The sequence below is a fragment of the Miniopterus natalensis genome, chromosome X, assembly GCF_054644295.1.
Source record: "Miniopterus natalensis isolate mMinNat1 chromosome X, mMinNat1.hap1, whole genome shotgun sequence".
Classification (NCBI taxonomy): Eukaryota; Metazoa; Chordata; class Mammalia; order Chiroptera; family Miniopteridae; genus Miniopterus; species Miniopterus natalensis.
In genome coordinates, this window is record NC_142103.1 from 73,884,954 (window position 1) to 73,904,811 (window position 19,858).

Sequence of the window (19,858 nt, forward strand, 5' to 3'; positions counted from 1 at the left end):
ATTTTCCTTTTTTTTAATCTGTTTTTTCTTTATCCTCACCTGAGGAGTGAAGATATTTTTTCCCATTGATTTTATTATTTTTTATTTTTTTACTTTTTATTTTTGTTCAAAATATTACAAATGCCCCATTTTTCCCCATTGACCAATTCCACCCCTCCCCACCCTTTCCCTCATCTATCTATTTTAACTTCAAATAATTACCTTTAATGTACTGTTTCATGAGAAACCCCTCAGTATGTTATCACAGTAAAAGATTACAGCCTTTGCAAACATAAATGCATCACTCACATATCTAAGTTCTTAAACTATGGCTTTCTATCAGGAAAAAAATAAAATTAAAGAGTACATACACATTTAGCCACATATATACACAAGTATATAACACACGCATCCACATATACATGCATGTGTATGTATGTATATATGTGTGTGTTTGTGTGTATATAATATCCCCCTTTGATTCTCAAAAGTTTCTTATATTGAGCAATAAATTACATAACCAATCTATTTATAGGTCTTTATTGAATTAATAAAAAGTATGTTGCCCTGGGGTTGGGGGTGAGGTACAGGGTGGAAGGGGTCAATCTGGAAAACAGAGGACATCTGTAATACTTTCAACAATAAAGATAAATTTTTTAAAAAGTATATTAAAAATAACAAAAATGAAAACATAACATACCAAAACATAGGGATGCAGCAAATGCAGTTATAAGATGGTATTTTATAACAATAAACAATACCATTAAAATAGAAAGACCTCAAATAGACAACCTAACTACATCTCAAATAACTACAAAAACAACAAACTCAGCCCAAAGTTAACAAAAAGGAAGAAAATAATTAAGATTAGAGCAGAACTAAATCAAATAGAGAGAAAAAATTAAGTGCAAAAAATGAAGAGGTGATTTTTTAAAATAAAATTGAGAAATCATTAGCTAGACTAAGAATAAAAGAGAGAAGATTCAAATAAATAAAATCAGAAATGAAAGAGGAAATAGTACAATAGATGCCTCAGAAATAAAAAGGATCATAAGGAACTATTATGAACAAACTAGATAACCTAGAAGAAATGGATAAGTTCCTAGAAGTATACAAACTACTAAAACTGAATCAAGAAGAAATATAAAGCCTGAACAGACCAATAGCAAATAAAAGGATTAGATCAGTAATCAAAAACCTCCCCACAAAGAAAAGTCCAGAACCTGATAGTTTCATGGGTGAATTATACTAAATTTATTCAAAGAAACAGTTCATTCAAGGAATGAATACCAATCTTTCTTTCTGTTTTTTTGTTTTTAATTTATCTTTATTATTGAAAGTATTGTTGATGTCCAATTTTTTCCCCATTGACCCCCTCCACCCCACTCCCTTCCCTTCCCCAGGCCTTTACCACACAATTGTCTGTGCCCATGAGTTATGCATATATGCATATAAGTTCTTTGGTTAATCTCTTCCTGCCCTGATCCCTTCCCTCTAAAATATGTCAGTCTGTTGCATGCTTCAGTGTCTCTGGGGTCTATTTTCTTCATCAGCTTATTTTGTTCATTAGATTCCACATATTAGTGAGATTATGTGATACTTGTCTTTCTCTGACTGGCTTCTTTCACTTAACATAATCCTTCTTAAACTCATCCAAAAAATATGAGAGAATACTTCCAAACTCATTTTATGAGGCCAGCACCACTGTGATACCAAAACCAGGCAAAGACATTACAAGAAAAGAAAACTACAAGACAGTAACCCCAATGAGCATAAATGCAAAAATCCTTAATAAAATCATAACAAACTGAATTCAGTAGCACATACTAGAAATCCTAGCCAGATCAAATAGGCAAGAAAAAGAAATAAGGCACCCAACTTAGAAAGGAAGAAATAAGATTGTCTCTGCAGATGACATGGTCATATACATAGGAAAACCTAAAGACTCAACAAAATAATTTTTAGAACAACCTAATTCATTAAGGTTGTGGGATACAAAAAATCAACATACAAAAATCAATTGGGTTTCTATACTATCTGTAGCAGTCATTTATTGTACACTAAAATGTGCTAAGAAAGACTTAAGTACTTCCACACAAAAAAGAAGGAAAAAATGTGGTAACTATCTGAGGTGATGGATATGTTAATTAGCTTGATTGTGGTGATTATTTCACAATATGCATGTATATCATATCATCAAATTAAATTATATATACTTTTTAATTGTCAAATATACTTCAATTTTTAAAATTCACTTTTTAAAAGTTATCTTTATTGTTGAAAGTATTACACATGTCCCCTTTATTCCCCTTATCAATCCCCCAACCCTACATCCACCACCACCCCCAGGCCTTCACCACACTATTGTCTGTGTCCACGGGTTATGCATATATGCATATAAGTTCTTTGATTAATCTCTCCCCACCCATTCCCCCACTCCCACCTTAAATTCACTTTTAAGAAAAAGAAAATTAGTGTTTCTGGTGGATAGACCAGATGAACTCCAATGTTCCTTTCAACTTGAAAAGTTTATGATTCTATGATTTCATTAAGTAGATGAGAAAACTGAACTTCAGTGGAGTTCAGTTGCCTTGCCTGAAATAACAGCTCATTGTAGCAGAATTGAGTTCTTAGAGCTTCTATCTCTTAATCCATGCTCTTGGAAGGACATCTTAAATTCCACCTAATTAATTATCTTCTTTTCCTCCTCTAGTCTTCACATCTGTGATTATGAGGTAGTCTGATGTGCAACTAAGTGGTAGTAGCCAGACAACTTGATTGCATAGATCAACAAATAAATTCAAGCTGGCTTAATTATTCTCTAGCTCATGTATAGTGTCTCTATGGCTAGTGGTTTCCTCAGGATGAACACATTTCACACCTGTTGTCCCAGCATAATTACTATTAGCTCCCCATTTCACTGTTAAAGTATCCTAATTTAGATGATATGGTTACCCTACGGAAGGCCAAACATTCTGTAGTAGTGGTTTGACCCAGTTTTTCATCTGTGTTCAAATGCATTTTTAATCTATGTCAACTACCAGAAAAGCCTGTAACGACATACTATATTAGCTTCCTAGAACTGCCATAACAGTCACCACAAAGTGGGAGAATTAAAACAATAGAAACTTATCCTTTCACAGTTTTGGAGTCTTAGAAGTCCAAAGCCAAGGTGTTTGCCCTCTCTGAAGGCTCTAGGGGAGAATCCTTTTTTGCCTCTTCTTAGTTTCTGGTGATTGTAGGCATTCCTTGGTATTCCTTGGCTTGTAGACACATCTCTCCAATCTCTGCTTCTATCGTTACATAGTGTTCTCCCCATGTCTCTATCCAAATTTCTCTCTTCCTGTATGAATACCAGCTATTGGATTGGGGCCCACTCAAATCCATTATGATCTCTTCTTAAGTTAATTACATCTGTAAAGACCTTACATACAACACATACCCATCCAGAGTTGGATGCATCCAAGTTTCCTTATACAATAGGATGCACATAAGGACTATAAGTCCCATCTCCTCAACTGCTAAACCAAAACAATGTCCATTTTACATATTCTTTTATATTCTGTAGCTAATGGGACCACAAAATTCAATATTCTACCCAGGCAGAGCTCTGCATTTCTTCTACTTGTCCTATAGAACCGCGCACATTCTAGGAGAGTTCGCTTGTCACTCTATACTGGAATGATCTGTTTAGAAAGTTGTCTCCTCCAGTAGACTATGAGCTCCTTGAGGGCAAGAACTGTGGCTCATTCATCTCTGTATCTTTAGTATCTTGCTTCATAGATAATGCAAAGTAGGCTCTTAGTAATTATTCGGGGAGGTAAGGAAGTTGGAAAGAAGGAAGATACTTATTAAGTTATAATCTAGTAGCTTAGGAAATAGAAAGGTGTTGGGACCTCAAAGTGCTAAAGCCAAGAATATGTCACTTCCTCAGGACTCTCCACCTTCTAATTTTCTTAAAACATTGCCAGGGTCTCAGCATGCAATAAACATTGCAATCACCTTTAGCTCATCAAACAGCTTAGTATATAGCCAGCATGTCGGGAGAAAGGAGGGATCAAAAAGTACCATGTTCAGGCTATGTTTTAGATGCCTAAATTGATCAAGATTGAATACTTAATGTGCAAGAGCCCTCAATAGCTCTTACACACACACACACACACACACACACACACACTACTATCAGCTGGCATCATGGAAAATATAAAGTTCTTTTTAAAGTCTTGTCATGCTTTTACACACTCAACCCATTATAATGTCAAGAAAAAAAAACCTGAATGTGTGTACCTATGTCTACACTCCAGAGGAAGTCAGAGAAGGAAAAGTCAGACATTCATAAGAATTAGAGAATAGATAGAAGAGTTCAGTGCAATGCATACCCAGAACAAACTTGGGAGGTTTTTATGCCTACCTCTTCCCTTTTCCTTCCAATTCCAAAACTAGTAGCTGGTATACCCTGTGCCTGCCCCATAGTCATGAGAGTCAGGCTGTGATAAACAAATGCAGAATGTACAATCATGTTAACAGTAAATGCCAAATCTAATACTGTGAAATAGGACACCAAACATAATGTCATTCCATGAGGGCAAAGACTTTGTCTTATTTATCACTATATTCCCCAATGCTCTGAAAAGTGCCAAGCACATAGTAGTTACTCAGTAAATATTTGTTTAATGAATTTTCAATGGATTAAGTTTATTAACCAGGAAACTACTATAGGCAGTCAGAGCATGGTATTCAGAAAAGAATGCTTGGGCAAAAAGCCTCTGAGATAAAATTGTTATCCAGTACTCTGCTCACCTGGCAGCAGTAGGGCCAGGAAGGGGAATGTATATCTCCAGGATGTACTTAAAGCCTGACAAGACCAGAGTCAGACACTTGCCTCCTCCATTTCCTGTCTGGCCGGAGGACCTGGATATTATTGAATTTCCAACCCACCACCTCCTTTTACTGACTACTCAAAGAAAGTCAAGGCCAGGGCTAAAAGAACTAATTTTGCTTAAACTAAACCAATGCAGTGATTTGGCCAAACACTATAAAGATCATTACTCCTGCCCTTAGCTCCTAGTCTAGGATTTACCCCCTATACTTTTTCCCTTTCTAAAACCAGTGGGGGGAAAAACAGGGGTAGGAGATTTGTTAGGTATTGACTCTAAGTATCATTCTTCCTCTTCACATGCTCTGACACCAATATAACTGACCATTTAGCCTTAGCAACAGATTTTCTAACCTTACCTAATTTACCTTTGTAATTAACTCTCTATTCTCTCTGATTTGTTTTAGATACCGACAGCAGAAAACAACCCTTACCTTGTTGGAATGCACTATTGGTATTCCACCCACAGCCCTTGGACCCAACACTGCAATGTTTGTCGGGAGAGCATTCCTGCCTTATCTAGAAATGTTATCACCTGTGAAGGTACCTTTCTGATTTCTTTAGAAAGTGGAGCTAAGTAGATAAAGATAGGGGTAAAGGAGCTCATGTGGCTTTAGTATCACTGACTTACACTAAGTCACTGATTTTAGTGTAAGGTTAACCCTGAGACTTAACAGACTGAGGAAAGAAGATGACAAGAAGCTGGGCATGAAAAGAAATTCTCATGAATCAAAATGGAAGGTTGGGTCTGGGAGCATTGGACAATATGGTCACAAGGGTTGGAAAAACAGAAATCACCTCATTCTTACCATCAATTTCCATTCAAATCAGACAGTAGAAAATTAAAATTCAATAAGAATAAAAAAGAACTGAATCATATAGAAAACAGGCCTATGAAGGTGGGTCAGGACTATTTAGATGCATCTAGGTTCTAACTTTCAGAGAAGCTTAGGGAAGGGAATTCGAATCTTCATTATTACCAGATTTACATCCATATTTTTTCTTCCTCTTTTTCACAGTATGCAAAGTGAAGTCTCACAGATTATGTGCTTTGAGAGCAAGCAAAGACTGTAAGTGGAATACATTGTCTGTCACTGATGACCTCTTCATACCTGCAGATGAAATAGTGAGTACCAACCATGCTCTCTCAGTCACTCTTTTCTACCTCCCCTTCAGTCAAGATACATAGGGGAAGGAAGATTTCTTCCTGTCTTTAGACAACCCAAGTAGGCTTCTTCTCCAGGTTCATGATCCAACCAATCTAGAAGAATTAAATCCCCCCACTCCTACCTGTCATTGCTCACTAGCACTGGAGTGAGGAAGACAGAACCAGGAATAACTTCCTTGGGATTACCTAATGTCTTCCATTGGATAGTATATTATTCCAGCTAACTCTTCCTCTCCTTATAGCTCTAACTTTTACTTCTTGTCTCTTTTTACCCTTCAGAAAACTATGCCCCATCAATGGGTAGAAGGAAACATATCTGTTAGTTCTCAGTGTGCAGTATGTCATGAGAACTGTGGCAGTAACCAAAGACTTCAAGATTTCCGATGTCTCTGGTGTAATTCTACGGTAAGACTCTTCTCATCTCCTTGATACTTACAGAACTTGACTTGTAGAGAAGGGGTGGATCCAGGTTTGACTGTGCCTACACATAGATAAAACTCTCAGAGATTGTTACATCCAAATAGATTATACAGATTCCATAGTATAGAGTTCAGTATACTCCCTTTCCAGATCTGGCTATGGAGTCTCTAAGAGAAAGGTTTAAGACTTTCATCTTTGATGATTCTTAATTGGTGAGGCCTACTAGCAAAAGGGAAAAGCTACTAAGGAAAAGCTGAATTTTCTTATGACAGTCTGGGCAATTAAAAAAAATAAGTCATGAGTCTACTTTTAAAAATCCTCCCTTCCTCATTTACCATTTCCTAGAAACTTGTAATCTTTGTTAATTAGTAATGGTTAATAATATTAACACATTTTTATTATTGCCACTATATATTGAGTGTTTTATACACGTGATCTCATTTAATTGTTACAACAACCCTAATCAAGGCCTCATTGTCCCCATTTACAAATGAGGAAAGTGAGATTCAGAAAAGTGAAGTGATTTGCCCAAGGTCATGCAGCCAATAAGCAAAAGGTTATTGATCCATACATAACTCTGTAAAAACCATGCTCTTAACTACAATGCTAACATGCCTCTAAGCCAGTGATTCTAAACTGGGAGTGATTTTGCCCCTCAGAGACATATAGCAATGTCTTGGAGACATTTTTGATTGTTACAACTCAGGGGAAGAGTTGTAGTGTGCTTCAGGTTTCTAGTGAGTGAAGATGTGGGCTTCTGCTAAACTTCCAATGCACAAGGCAGCACAAACAACTATCTGGCCCAAAGTAACAATAGTACCAACATTGAGGAAGCCTGATCTAGGTTTTCTAGTCTTTTAGATGCTTCTCTGAAACTGATTGTTCTAGACAAGAAAAAACCAAAGAATAAGCTTCTTATTAGAAGATTCTAGTTTCCTTGCCTCCCTGCGCCCCTTGGATGCCATCTTTGTGCTCTCCCTCTGCTTTGATCTAGTTCACCAGCATCTCCTGGAAGGGGCTTGTACCTTCATTGGGTGCCCTGATTTTTGTGGCTGCCCCCAGGAGACACCTCTAGAGCACTTAGATATGAAAGCAAGTGGGGCTTATTGCTCATAGGTCAAACTGTAACCAGTGGAGGGGGAGTTATTAACTGGCTATCACCCTCAGGGCACAGCAAGAGGCAATGGTCCGAGAAGTTTAGTCTTTCTACAAAAAGAAAGGATATATTTATTCCCTTTGAGACGACATAGGGAAGACCTGGGGTGGGGCAGGGGTTGGGTGGAGGGGGGCAAAAAGGGGGAAAATGGGAGATATCTGTAATACTGTCAACGATTTTTAAAAATTAAAAAATTAAAAAGAGAGATACATGAGATAAAAAGGTGTAAATTGTGGAATCGAAAACAAAATGTGGTGTGAATAGAGTAAAAATACAAAGCTTTAGAATTCATTCAAACTTAAGTCATTATCAACTTTAAATAGCCTTTTTAAAATAAAAGTTATTATATGTAAGTCTCACAGTACCTACTAAGTGAAAACTTATAATATATACACAAAATATACGAAGAAATGAATCTAAGCGTGCCACTACAGAAAATCGTCAATCACAAGGGAAGAGAGCAAGAGAAGAAAGGAACAGAGGAACTACAAAATAGCCAAAAAACAATTGATAAAATGGCAATAAATACATACTTATCAATAATTACTTTAGACAAACATGGACTAAGTTATCCAATCAAAACATATACAGTGGCTGAATGGAGATAAAAAGCAAGACCCATCTATATGCTGCCTACGAGAGACTCATCTCAGATGTAAGGACACCCTCAGACCGAAAGTAAACAGATGGAAAAGTTGTTTTATGCAATGAAAACCAAAATAAAGCTGGAGTAGCTACGCTTACATCAGACAAAATAGACTTTAAAACAAAGACTCTAAAAAATAAAAAGAAGGTCATTACATAATAATAAAGGGAAAAAATCAAGCAAAAGGATGTATTATTTGTAAATATTATATTTACAATATGTGCACATTTAGGAACACTTAAATATATAGAGCAGATACTAACAGAACTAAAGGGAGAAATACAATAATAACACATTAAAATATTATAATGTTAGTAACTAAAGAATTTATATGCATATATGCACAACCCAAGGACATGGACAATGGTGGGGAGAGGAACTGGGGAGAGGGATGGGATGGGGTGGAACAGGCCATTGGGGAGAAAAAGGGACATATGTAATATTTTAAACAAAAATAAAATTAAAAATAAATAAAAAATAAAATTGGTAAAAAAATAATAAAATAAAATAAAATATTACAATGTTAGTAGGTGACTTTAACACCTCACTTTCATCAATTGATAGATCATCCAGACAGAAAGTCAATAAGGAAACATCAGCTTTAAATGACACATTAAAACAGTTGGAGTTAGATATATATAGAACATTCCTTCCAAAAGCAACAGAATGCACATTATTCTTCCCAAGTACTCATGTAACATTCTCCAGAACAGACCATATGTTAGGCAACAAGCAAGCCTTAATACATTTTAAAATACTGAAATCATATCAAGCCTCTTTTTCAACCACAATGGTAAGAAGCTAGAAATCAATTACAGGAAAAAGTGGAAAATTTACAAATACATGGTGATAAAACAACTGGCTATTGAACCACCAATGGGTGAGCAAAGAAATCAAAAGAGAAATCCAAAAATATGTTGAGAAAAATGAAAATGGGACTACAACATACGAAAATTTATGGGATGCAGCAAAAGCAGTTATAAGAGGGAATGTCATAGTGATAAATGCCTACATCAAGAAACAATAAAACCGCAATAAACAATCTAACTTTACACCTTAGAGAACTAGAAAATATTGAAGCCAAAATTAGTAAAGGAAAGAAACTTACAAAGAACAGAGCAGAAGGTAAATGTCTGCCTGAGAAAGATGTCCCCTGCCATATAAGGGGAATTACTTAGCACAAAGGTACAGATGGATGCCCTCTGAACTCTATTCCTCATGCAGCTAGTCTAGTCCACTCTGCCTTCCCTCTACAGGAGCCCAAGGTGAGTGGCTGAACACAAAACTTTGTGTGTTGGCCCTTTAAGAGGGTGCCTGCAATAATGAAATAATAATATAGTTTTTTTCCCCAAAAAATTACTGTCATCCTTATGCCTCAGTAACTCAAAGTGGTAAGACTCTTGCCATAATGCTCTAAGAGAAGCCTAAAAAATTTTGTTGAATAAAATGTGAAGCTTTGTTACTGTAAGGTTAATGAAATGCTGCCTGCTATTAAAACAAAATTTCCAATCACATTATATCCAAATTTACATTACCTCAGGCCTTGTTATTTTGGAATTTCACTGTACTCTTATGGTATGTTAGCAGACCTCTTGACTAATCACTTTCTTCAGTTTTTATTGTGAAAATTTTCAAACACATGAAAAGATGAAGAGTAAATATATATTTCCCAACATGATCAATTCAACTCTTATTATTTTCCAATATTGTGTTTATTTATATTCTGTAAAATTGAAGTTAATTCTGTAATTCTCTATAATTGAAGTTAATTCTATTCTGTAAAATGGCCTGATTAGAGTCAGTATTTTAGGCAAGAATGCTTTATAGAAATGCTATGTTGTTAATCACAGTATGTTTTTGTCAAGTTGTCTCACTATTAATGATGTTAAGAGTGGTCAGATAAGAACAGAAACAAATGAAATAGAGACTAAAATGACAATAGAAAAAAATGAAAGAAGCCAAGGGCTAGAATTTTGAAACGATCATCAAAATTGACAAAACTTTAGCTAGACTAAGAAAAAAAACAGAGGGCTCAGATTAATAAAATCAGAAATGACCTGAAACACTAATTTAAGAATATATGCACCCCTGTGTTCATTGCAGCATTATTTACAACAGGCAAGATTTGGAAGCAGCCCACATGTCCATCAGTACATGAATGGATAAAAAAGCTGTGCTACATTTACACACTGAAATACTACTTGACCATTAAAAAGAAGGAAATCTTACCCTTTGTGACAACATGGATGGAGCTGTAGAGCATTATGCTAAGTGAAATAAGCCAGTCAGAGAAAGACAAGTACCATATGATTTCACTTATATGCGGAACCTAAGAACAATATAAACTAACAAACAAAATAGAAACAGACTCATAGATACAGAGAACAGACTATCATCTGTCACGGGGGAGTGAGGTTGTGAGGATTAAGCAAAAAAAAAAGAAAAAACCTCATAGACACAGACAACAGTATGGTGATTACAAAAGGGAAGGGGAGGAGGTAGAAAAGGGTATGGGGGGATAAATGATGACAAAAGGAGGCTTGACTTGGGATGGTGAACATAAAATACAATATACAGATGATGTATTATAGAATTGTACACTTGAAACCTATATAACTTTAATAACCAATGTCACCATAATAAATTCAATAAAAAGGTAAAAAAATGAAAGAGGAAAAATTACTACTGATACCTAAGAAATACAAATAATTATAGGTTATTATGAACAATTATATGCTATATAATTAAATTGTATAACCTCAAAGAAATGGTTAAATTCCTAGAAACATACAACCTATCATAACAGTCATGAAGAAATAAAAAATCTCAAAAGGCCAATTACTAGTAATTGAATCAGCATTGAATCAGTAATCAAAACCCTCCCAACAAACAAAAGTCCAAGACCAGATGGGTTCACTGGTAAATTCTGCCAAACATTCAAAGAATAATTAATACCTATCCTTGTCAAAATCTTCCAATAAATAGATGAAAGAACACTTCTCAACTTATTCTGAGAGGCCAGCATTACCCTGATACAAAAAGCAGATATGGACACCACAAGAAAGTAAAATTATAAACCAATATTCCTGATGAACATAGATGTAAAATCCTCAAGAAAATATTAGGAAACTGAAGTCAACGATACAGTAAAAAAATCATACACAATATTCAAGTGAGATTTATTCCAGGGATGCAAGATTGATTCAACATCTGCAAATCAACCAATGTGATACACCACATTAACCAAATTAAGGATAAAAATCATTTTATTATCTCAATAGATTCAGAAAAAGCATGTGACAAAATTCAACATCCATTTATGATTTTAAAAACTCTCAACAGAGTAACCAAAGAATTTATATGCATATATGCACAACCCAAGGAAACGGACAATGGTGGGGACAGGGACTGGGAGGGGGATGGGACAGAGTGGAATGGGTCATTGGGGAGAAAAAGGGACATATGTAATATTTTAAACAAAAATCAAATTAAAATAAATAAATAAATAAATAAAATAAAAACTCTCAACAAAGTGGATACAGAGGAAATGTACTATGACAAGCCCAGAGCTAACATCTTACTCAATGGTGAAAAGCTTAAAGCTTTTCCTCTTAGATTAGTAACAAGACAAGGATGCCCATTCTTGCTCCTTTTTCTCTCATGGAAGTATGATTTACATACAACATTATATTACTTTCAGTTGTACAACATAATGATTTGACACTTGTATACACTGCAAAGTGATCACATTAAGTTCAGCTATCATTTGTCAACATACAATCACAAAACTTTCTTTTCTTATGATGAGAAATTTTAAGATTTATGTTCTTAGCAGCTTTCAAATATGCAATATAATAGTAACTATAGTCACCATGCTTTGCATTACATCCCCATCACTTTATATATCTAAAAGTTTATACCACTTCATCCCGATTTCTCCCATCTCACCCAACTCCTCCCCTTGTGTATCTATGAGTTTTGTGGTTTTTTTTGTTTGTTTGTTCTTTGATTTTGTTTTTTTTAAAGATTCTACATATAAGTGAAATCATATGATATTTATCTTTTTCTGGGTTATATCACTTAGCATAATGCCCTCAAAGTCCTTCCAGTTGACAAGATTTTATTCTTTTTATAGCTATGTAGCTCTATTGTATTTGTGCACATATATATGTACCACACTTTTTTTATCCACTCATTCATTAATAGACATATAGGTTATTTCCATATCTTGGCCATTGTAAATAATGCTTCAGTGAACATAGAGGTGCATATATCTTTCTAAATTAGTGTTTTCATTTTCTTCAGAAATGCTGGGTTCTATGGTAGTTCTATTTTTAATATTTTGAGGAACCTCCATAGTGTTCTGGATAGTGGCTGCACCAAATTACTTTTCATCCAACAGTGTGCAAGGGTTCCCTTTTCTCCACATTCTCACCAACACTTGTTATTTCTTGTCCTTTTGATAATAGCCATTCTGACAGGGTGTTGTGATATATCATTGTAGTTTTGAATTGCATTTCCCTAATGATTAGTGATGCTGAGCATCTTTTGATATGCCTGTTGGCCATCTGTGTGTCTTCTTTGAAGAAGAAGAAAAAAAGTCTATTCAGATCCTCTGCCCATTTTTTAATTGGGTTGTTTGGTTTTTGTTATTAAGCTGCATGAGTTACTTATATATTTTGGATGTTAACCCCTTATCAGATGTATAATTAGCAAATATGTTCTCCCATTCAGTAGGTTGCCTTTTCATTTGGTTCATTTTGTTGATAATTTCATTTGCTGTGCAGAAACTTTTAAGTTTGATGCAGTTCCATTTGTTTGTTTTTGCTATTGTCATTTCCTTTGCAGTTAGATTCCCACCCCCCACCCCCAAATACTACCAAGAGCAATGTCAAGAAGCTTACTACCTATGTTTTCTTCTAGGACTTTTATAATTTGAGGTCTTACATTTAATTCATTAATCAATCTTGAGTTAATTTTGGTGCCTGATGTAAGATACCAGTCCACTTTCATGTTTTGCATGTGGCTGTCCAGTTTCCCAGTACCATTTATTAAGGAGACTGTCCTTTCCCCATTGTATGTTCTTGGATCCTTTGTTTTAAATTAATTCACCACATATGTGTGAGTTTATTTCTGGGCTATTTTCTATTGATCTATATGTCTGTTTTTATACCAATATCAACTCTTCTTTTTTTCTTAAAAATTTTTTTAATGTTGACATTGCAGAAGTCCTCCTTCCCCCCTCCTTTGCCCACCACCACCCTTCCCTGCCTTCCCCTTCCTTGGCCTTTACCGAATTATTGTCCATATCCATGGGGTATGCATATATGTTCTCTAGCTATTTCCTTCACCTTCTTTATTCAACTCTTGATTACTATGGCTTTGTAACACAGTTTGGATTCAGGCAGAATGATGCTTCCACCTTTGTTCTTCTTTCTCTAAACTGCTTTAGCTATTTGGTATCTTTTGTGGTTCCATACAAATTTTAGGATTGTTTTTTCTATTTCCATAAAAAATGTTATTGGAATTTTGATAGCTTGTATTGAATCTATAGATTTCTTTCGGTAATATGGACATTATTACAACATTAATTCTTCCAATTTATGAGCATGGAGTATTTTTCCATTTATTTGTGCCTTTTTAAATTTCTTTCATCAATGTCTTATAATTTTTAGTGTACAGGTCTTTCACCTCTGTGATTAAATTAATTCCTAGGCACAACATTTTTCATGATGAAATTGTAAATGATAGTTTTTTTAATTTTGATTTTTAATACTTCATTGCTAGTGTGTAAAATGAAATCAATTTTTGTATATTGATTTTTGTGCCATGCAACTTTATCAATTTGTTTATTAATTCTAAGGGTTTGTTGGTAGAATCTTTAAAGGTTTTATGTATATATAAAAACATGTCATCCGCAACCTGGCCGGTGTTGCTCAGTGGTTGAGCACTGACCTAGAATCCAGGAGATCACTGTTCAGTTCCTGGTCAGGGCACATGTCCAGGTTGCTGGCTTGATCCCCAGTAAGGGGTGTGCAGGAGGCGGCTGATCAATGACTCTAATCATTGATGTTTCTAGCTCTCTCTCCCTTTCCCTTCCTCTCTCTCAAATCAGTAGAGATATAAATATTTTTTAAATGTCACCTGCAAATAGTGATAGTTTTATTTTTTCCTTTCCAAATTGGATGTGTTTAATTTACTTTTTCTGCCTAATTTCTCTGGCTAGGACTTTCAATAACATATTGAATAAAACTGGTGGTGATGGGCATCCTTGTCTTGCCCTGATCTTACTGGAAACACTTTCAGCTTTTCACTGTTCTGTATTATGTTAGCTGTGGGCTTGTCATATATGGCCTTTTTATGTTGAGGTATGTTTCCTCTATATTCACTTTGTTGAGAGTTGGGTGTTCTTTTAGTTTATCTTTATTGTTGAAAAAATTACAGATGTCTCCTTTTTTCCTCATTGACCCCTTCTACCCTGCACCCACCCCCCGATCCAAGCCTTCACCACACTATTGTCTGTGTCCATGTGTTATGCATTTATGCACATAAATTCATTGGTTAAGAAACCCCACCCACCCACCAACCCCCACCTAATCTCTGAGATTCATCAGTCTGTTTCATGCTTCTATGTCACTGGATCTATTTTTTTCATCAGTTTATTTTGTTCTTTAGATTCCACATATAAGTGAGATCATGTGATATTTCTCTTTCTCTGCCTGTTTTATTTCGCTTAGCATAATATTCTCCAGTTCCATCCATGCTGTCCCAAAAGATAAGAGATCCTTTGTCTTTATGGCTGCATAGTATTCCATGGTGTAAATGTGCCACAGCTTTTTTATCCACTCATCTACTGATGGGCACTTGGGCTGTTTCCAGATCTTAGCTTTGTAAATTGTGCTGCTATGAACATAGGGGTGCATAGATTCTTTCTAATTGAAGTTTCGGGTTTCTTGAGATATATTCCTAGAAGTAGGATCACTGGGTCAAAAGGCAGTTCCATATTTAATTTTGTGAGGAACCTCCATACTCTTTTCTGTAGTGGCTGTACCAGTCTGCATTCCCACCAGCAGGGCACCAGGGTTCCCCTTTCTCCACATCCTCATCAGCATGTGTCATTTGTTGATTTGTTGATGGTAGCCATTCTGACAGGTGTGAGTTGATATCTCATTGTAGTTTTAATTGGCATCTCCCTGATGATTAGTGATGTTGAGCATTTTTTTGTTATGCCTGTTGACCATCTGTATGTCCTCTTTGGAGAAGTGTTTATTCAGATCCATTGCCCATTTTTTAATTCAGTTTTTGTCTTCCTGGTGTTGAGTTATATGAATTCCTTGTATATTTTGGAAATTAACACCATATTAGATTTATCATTGGTGAATAAGTTCTACCATAGCATAGCTTCCCTTTTCATTTTGTTGATGGTTTCTTTTTCTGTGCAGAAGCTTTTTAGTTTAATGTAGTCCTGTTTGTTTATTTTTTCCCTCTGTTTCACTTGCCCTAGGAGATGTATTGGTGAAAATACTGCTAGGTGAGATGTCTGAGATTTTACTGGCTATGCTTTCTTCAAGGACTTTTATGGTTTCGTGACTTTCACTTAAGTCTTTTATTCATTTTGAGTTTATTCTTGTGTATGGTGTAAGTTAGTGGTCTAGTTTATTATTTTTTTCATGTAACTGTCCAATTTTTCTAACACCATTTATTGAAGAGACTATCTTTACTCCATTGTATGTTCTTGCCTCCTTTCTCAAATATTAATTGAGCGTAATGTCTTGGGTCAATTTCTGGAGTCTCTGTTCTATTCCATTAGTCTATATGCCTCTTCTTTTGCCAGTACCATTATGTTTTGATTACAATGGCTTTGTAACATAGTTTGATACCCAGTATTTTGATTCCTCCAACTTTGTTCTCCTTTCTCAAGGTTGCTGTGGCTATTCAGGGTCTTTTTTGGCTCCACATAAATTCTTGGAATATTTGTTCCAGATCTGTGAAATATGACATTGGCATTTTAATAGAGATTGTGTTACATCTGTAGGTTACATTGGGTAGTATTAACATTTTAATGATGTTAATTCTTCCAATCCATGAACATGGTATATACTTACATTTGTTTGTATCTTCTTCTTTTTCCTTTTTCAATGTCCTATAGTTTTCTGAGTACAGGTCTTTTACCTCCTAAGTTAAGTTTATCCCCAGGTATCTTATTTTTTGTTGTTGTTGCAAAAGTAAATGGGATTTTTTTCCAGTTTCTCTTTCAGAGAGTTTATTATTGGTGTGTAAAAATACCATCAATTTGTGGATGCTAATTTTGTATTCTGCTACTTTTCTAAATTTATTTATCAAATCTATCTTTTTTTTTTTTTTTTGGTAAAGTCTTTAGGGTTTCCTATATATAATATGTCATCTGTGAATAATGACAGTTTTACTTCTTCCTTCAACTTGGTGTCCTTTTTTTTTCTTCTTATTGTCTGATCACTGTGGCAAAGACTTCCAGTACTATGTTGAATAAGAGTGGTGAAAGCGGGCCCGGCGTGGCGTGGCTCAGCGGATGAGCATGGACCTGGGATCCAGGCTATAGGGGTTCGATTCCTGGTCAGGGCACATGCTTGGGTTGTGGGCTCGACCAATGACTCTCTCATCATTGATGTTTCTATCTCTCCCTCACCTTCTCCTTTCCTCTCTCTGAAATCAATAAAGATATATTTAAAAAAAAAAAAAAGTGGTGAAAGCGGACATTCCTGTCTTGTTCCTGATTTTAAGGGAAACTTTAATATTTTGCCCATTGAGTCTGACATTAGCTGTAGGTTTGTCATATATGGCCTTTATTATGTTGAGATATGATCCTTCTTTCCTACTTTGTTGAGGATTTTTATCATAAATGGGTGCTGGATGTCATCGAATGTTTTTTCTGCATTTATTGATATGATCTTGTGGTTTTTAATCATTCATTTTTTTTATCTGATGTATCGTGTTTATTGATTTTCATATATTGACCCAGCCTTGCATCACAGAACATATCCCACTTGGTCATGGTGTATGATGTTTTTAATGTACAGGTGGGTACCATTTACTAATATTTAGTTGAGGACTTTAGCATCAATGTTCATCAGGGATACTGGCCTGTAGTTCTCTTTCTTTGTAGTGTCTTTATCTGGTTTTGGGATTAAGATAATGCTGGCTTCATGAAAAGACTTGGAAGTCTTCCCTCCTTTTGAATTTTATGGAATAGTTTGAGGAGGATAGGTGTTAGTTCTTCTTTGAATGCTTGGTAAAACTCCCCTGTGAAGCCATTCAAGCCAGAACTGTTCCGTTTGCTGGGAGTTTGTCAATTACTGCTTCAATTTCTTTCATTGCTATTGGTCTATTCATATTTTCTGATTCTTCCTGATTGAATTTTGTAAGATTGTATGTTTCTAGAAATTTGTCCATTTCGCCCAGGTTTTCCAGCTTGTTGGCATATAGGTGTTCATAGTATTTTCTTACAATCCTTTGTATTTCTGTGATGTCAGTTGTTACTGCACCTCTTTTATTTCTGATTTTATTTATTTGGATCCTCTCACTTTGTTTCTTGATAAGTCTGACTAAAGATTCATCAATCTTGTCTATCTTTTCAAAGAACCAGTTCTTGGTTTCAGTGATGTTTTTAAGTCTCTGTGTCATTTATTTCCACTCTGATCTTTATTATTTTGTTCCTTCTACTTATTCTTGAGTTCTCTTGTTCTCTTTCTAATTCTTTTATTTGTAGGATTAGACTGATTATTTGAACTTTTTCTTGTTTCTTTCGATAGGCCTATAATGCTATGAACTTCCATCTCAGGACTGTTTTCACTGTGTCCTATAGATTTGGGGTTATTGTGTATTCATTTTCATTTGTTTCCAGGAAGTTTTTTTATTTCTTCTTTGATCTCATTGGTAATCTATTAATTGTTTAAAAACATGCTATTTCACCTGCATGTGTTTGAATGTTTTTGAGTTTGTTTGTTTTTTACTGTAGTTGATTTCTAGTTTCATGCCACTTGATCTGAGAAGATGCTTACTATGATTTCAATCTTCTCGAATTTGTTAAGACATATTTTGTGTCCTAACAAGTGGTCTGTCTTTGAAAATGAGCCATGTGCCCTTGAGGTTAATGTGTATTCTGCTACTTGGTGATGAAATGTTCGGTAAGTATCAATTAAATCCATCTGATTTAGTTTGTTTTTTAAGGTTGCTGTTTCCTTGTTGATTTTTTGTCTGGAAGATCTATCCAGTGATGTCACTGAGGTGTTAAAATCCCATGCTATGATGGTATTTCTATCTATCTCTACCTTAAAGACTTTCAAGAGTTTTAAAAATATATTTAGGTGCTCCTATGTAGGGTGCATATATGGTTACATTATATTTTCTTGTTGAATCTATCACTTTAGTATTATGTAGTGACTTTCTTGTTATTGTCTCATTATTTTCTTTGGTTTGAAGTCTATTTTGTCAGATATGAGTATTGATACACCAGCTTTTTTTTTTTTTTCACTTCCATTTGCATAGAACATTTTTTCCATTCCTTCACTTTCAGTCTGTGTAAATCTTTAATTCTGAGGTGGGTCTCCTGGAGACAGCACATATATAGGTCATGTTTTCTTATCTATTTAGCTACTATATGCCTTTTAATTGGAGTATTTAGTCCATTTATATTTAAGGTTATTACTGATAAGTACTTATTTATTTTCACTTTTATCTTTATAGCAATATTTCCAACCCTCCAGATTTCTTCTTCTTCTTAAAGCACTCTCTTCAACATTTTGGAATGCTGATTTGGTTGTAATGTGCTCCTTTAGCCTTTGTTTTTTTGTCTGGGATGCTCTTTATTTTGCCTTCAATTTTATTTTACTTATTTATTTATTTTTAATATTTTATTGATTTCAGAGAGAGGAAGGGAGAGGAAGAGAGAGATGGAAACATCAGTGGTGAGAGAATCATTAATTGGCTGCCTCCTGCATGCTCCTCACTGGGAATCAAGCCGGCAACCCAGGCATGTGCCCTGACTGGGAATCAACTGTGATTTCCTGGATCATAGGTTGATGCTCAATCACTGAGCTATGCTGGCGAGGCTTGCCTTCAATTTTAAGTGATAGCCTTGCTGGATAGAGTAGTTTTAGGTTCAGGTTTTTTCTTTATATTACTTTGAATACTTCATGCCAATCCCTTTTGGCCTGAAGTGTTTCTGTTTAGAAATTAGCTGACAGTATAATGGGAACTCTCTTGTAGGTAACTTTCTGTCTCTCCCTTGCTGCCTTTAGATGATTTCTTTTTCTTCAAGGTTTTCATTTCAATTATGATGTGTCTTGGAGTGGTTCTCTTTGGGTTCATCTTGATTGCAACTCTCTGTGCTTCCTGAACTTGTGTAACATTTCTTTTCACCAGGTTAAGGACAGTTTCTGTCATTATGTCTTTAAACAGGTTTTCTATTTCTTGTTCACTTTCTTCTCCTTCTGTTTCACCTTTGATTTGGATGTTGTTATGTTTTATGTTGTCCCAAGTTCCCTTAAACTCTCCTCCTGCTTTTTAATGCTTTTTTCATTTTGCTGCTCTAATTGTTTTTTTTCTCCTACTTTGTCTTTGAAATCACTGATTTGA

At 35.2% G+C, this 19,858-nt stretch overlaps 1 protein-coding gene across 1 annotated transcript in view; it reads left to right on the forward strand.

The window, feature by feature from the left end:
• DGKK (diacylglycerol kinase kappa) overlaps nucleotides 1-19,858 on the forward strand; it is a 131,485-nt gene that overhangs the window by 59,100 nt on the left and 52,527 nt on the right. Inside the window, exons 5-7 of the mRNA XM_016218537.2 lie at nucleotides 5,263-5,398; nucleotides 5,875-5,981; nucleotides 6,303-6,428. Coding sequence (XP_016074023.2) covers nucleotides 5,263-5,398; nucleotides 5,875-5,981; nucleotides 6,303-6,428 — 369 coding nt within the window. The remainder of the gene's footprint in view (nucleotides 1-5,262; nucleotides 5,399-5,874; nucleotides 5,982-6,302; nucleotides 6,429-19,858) is intronic.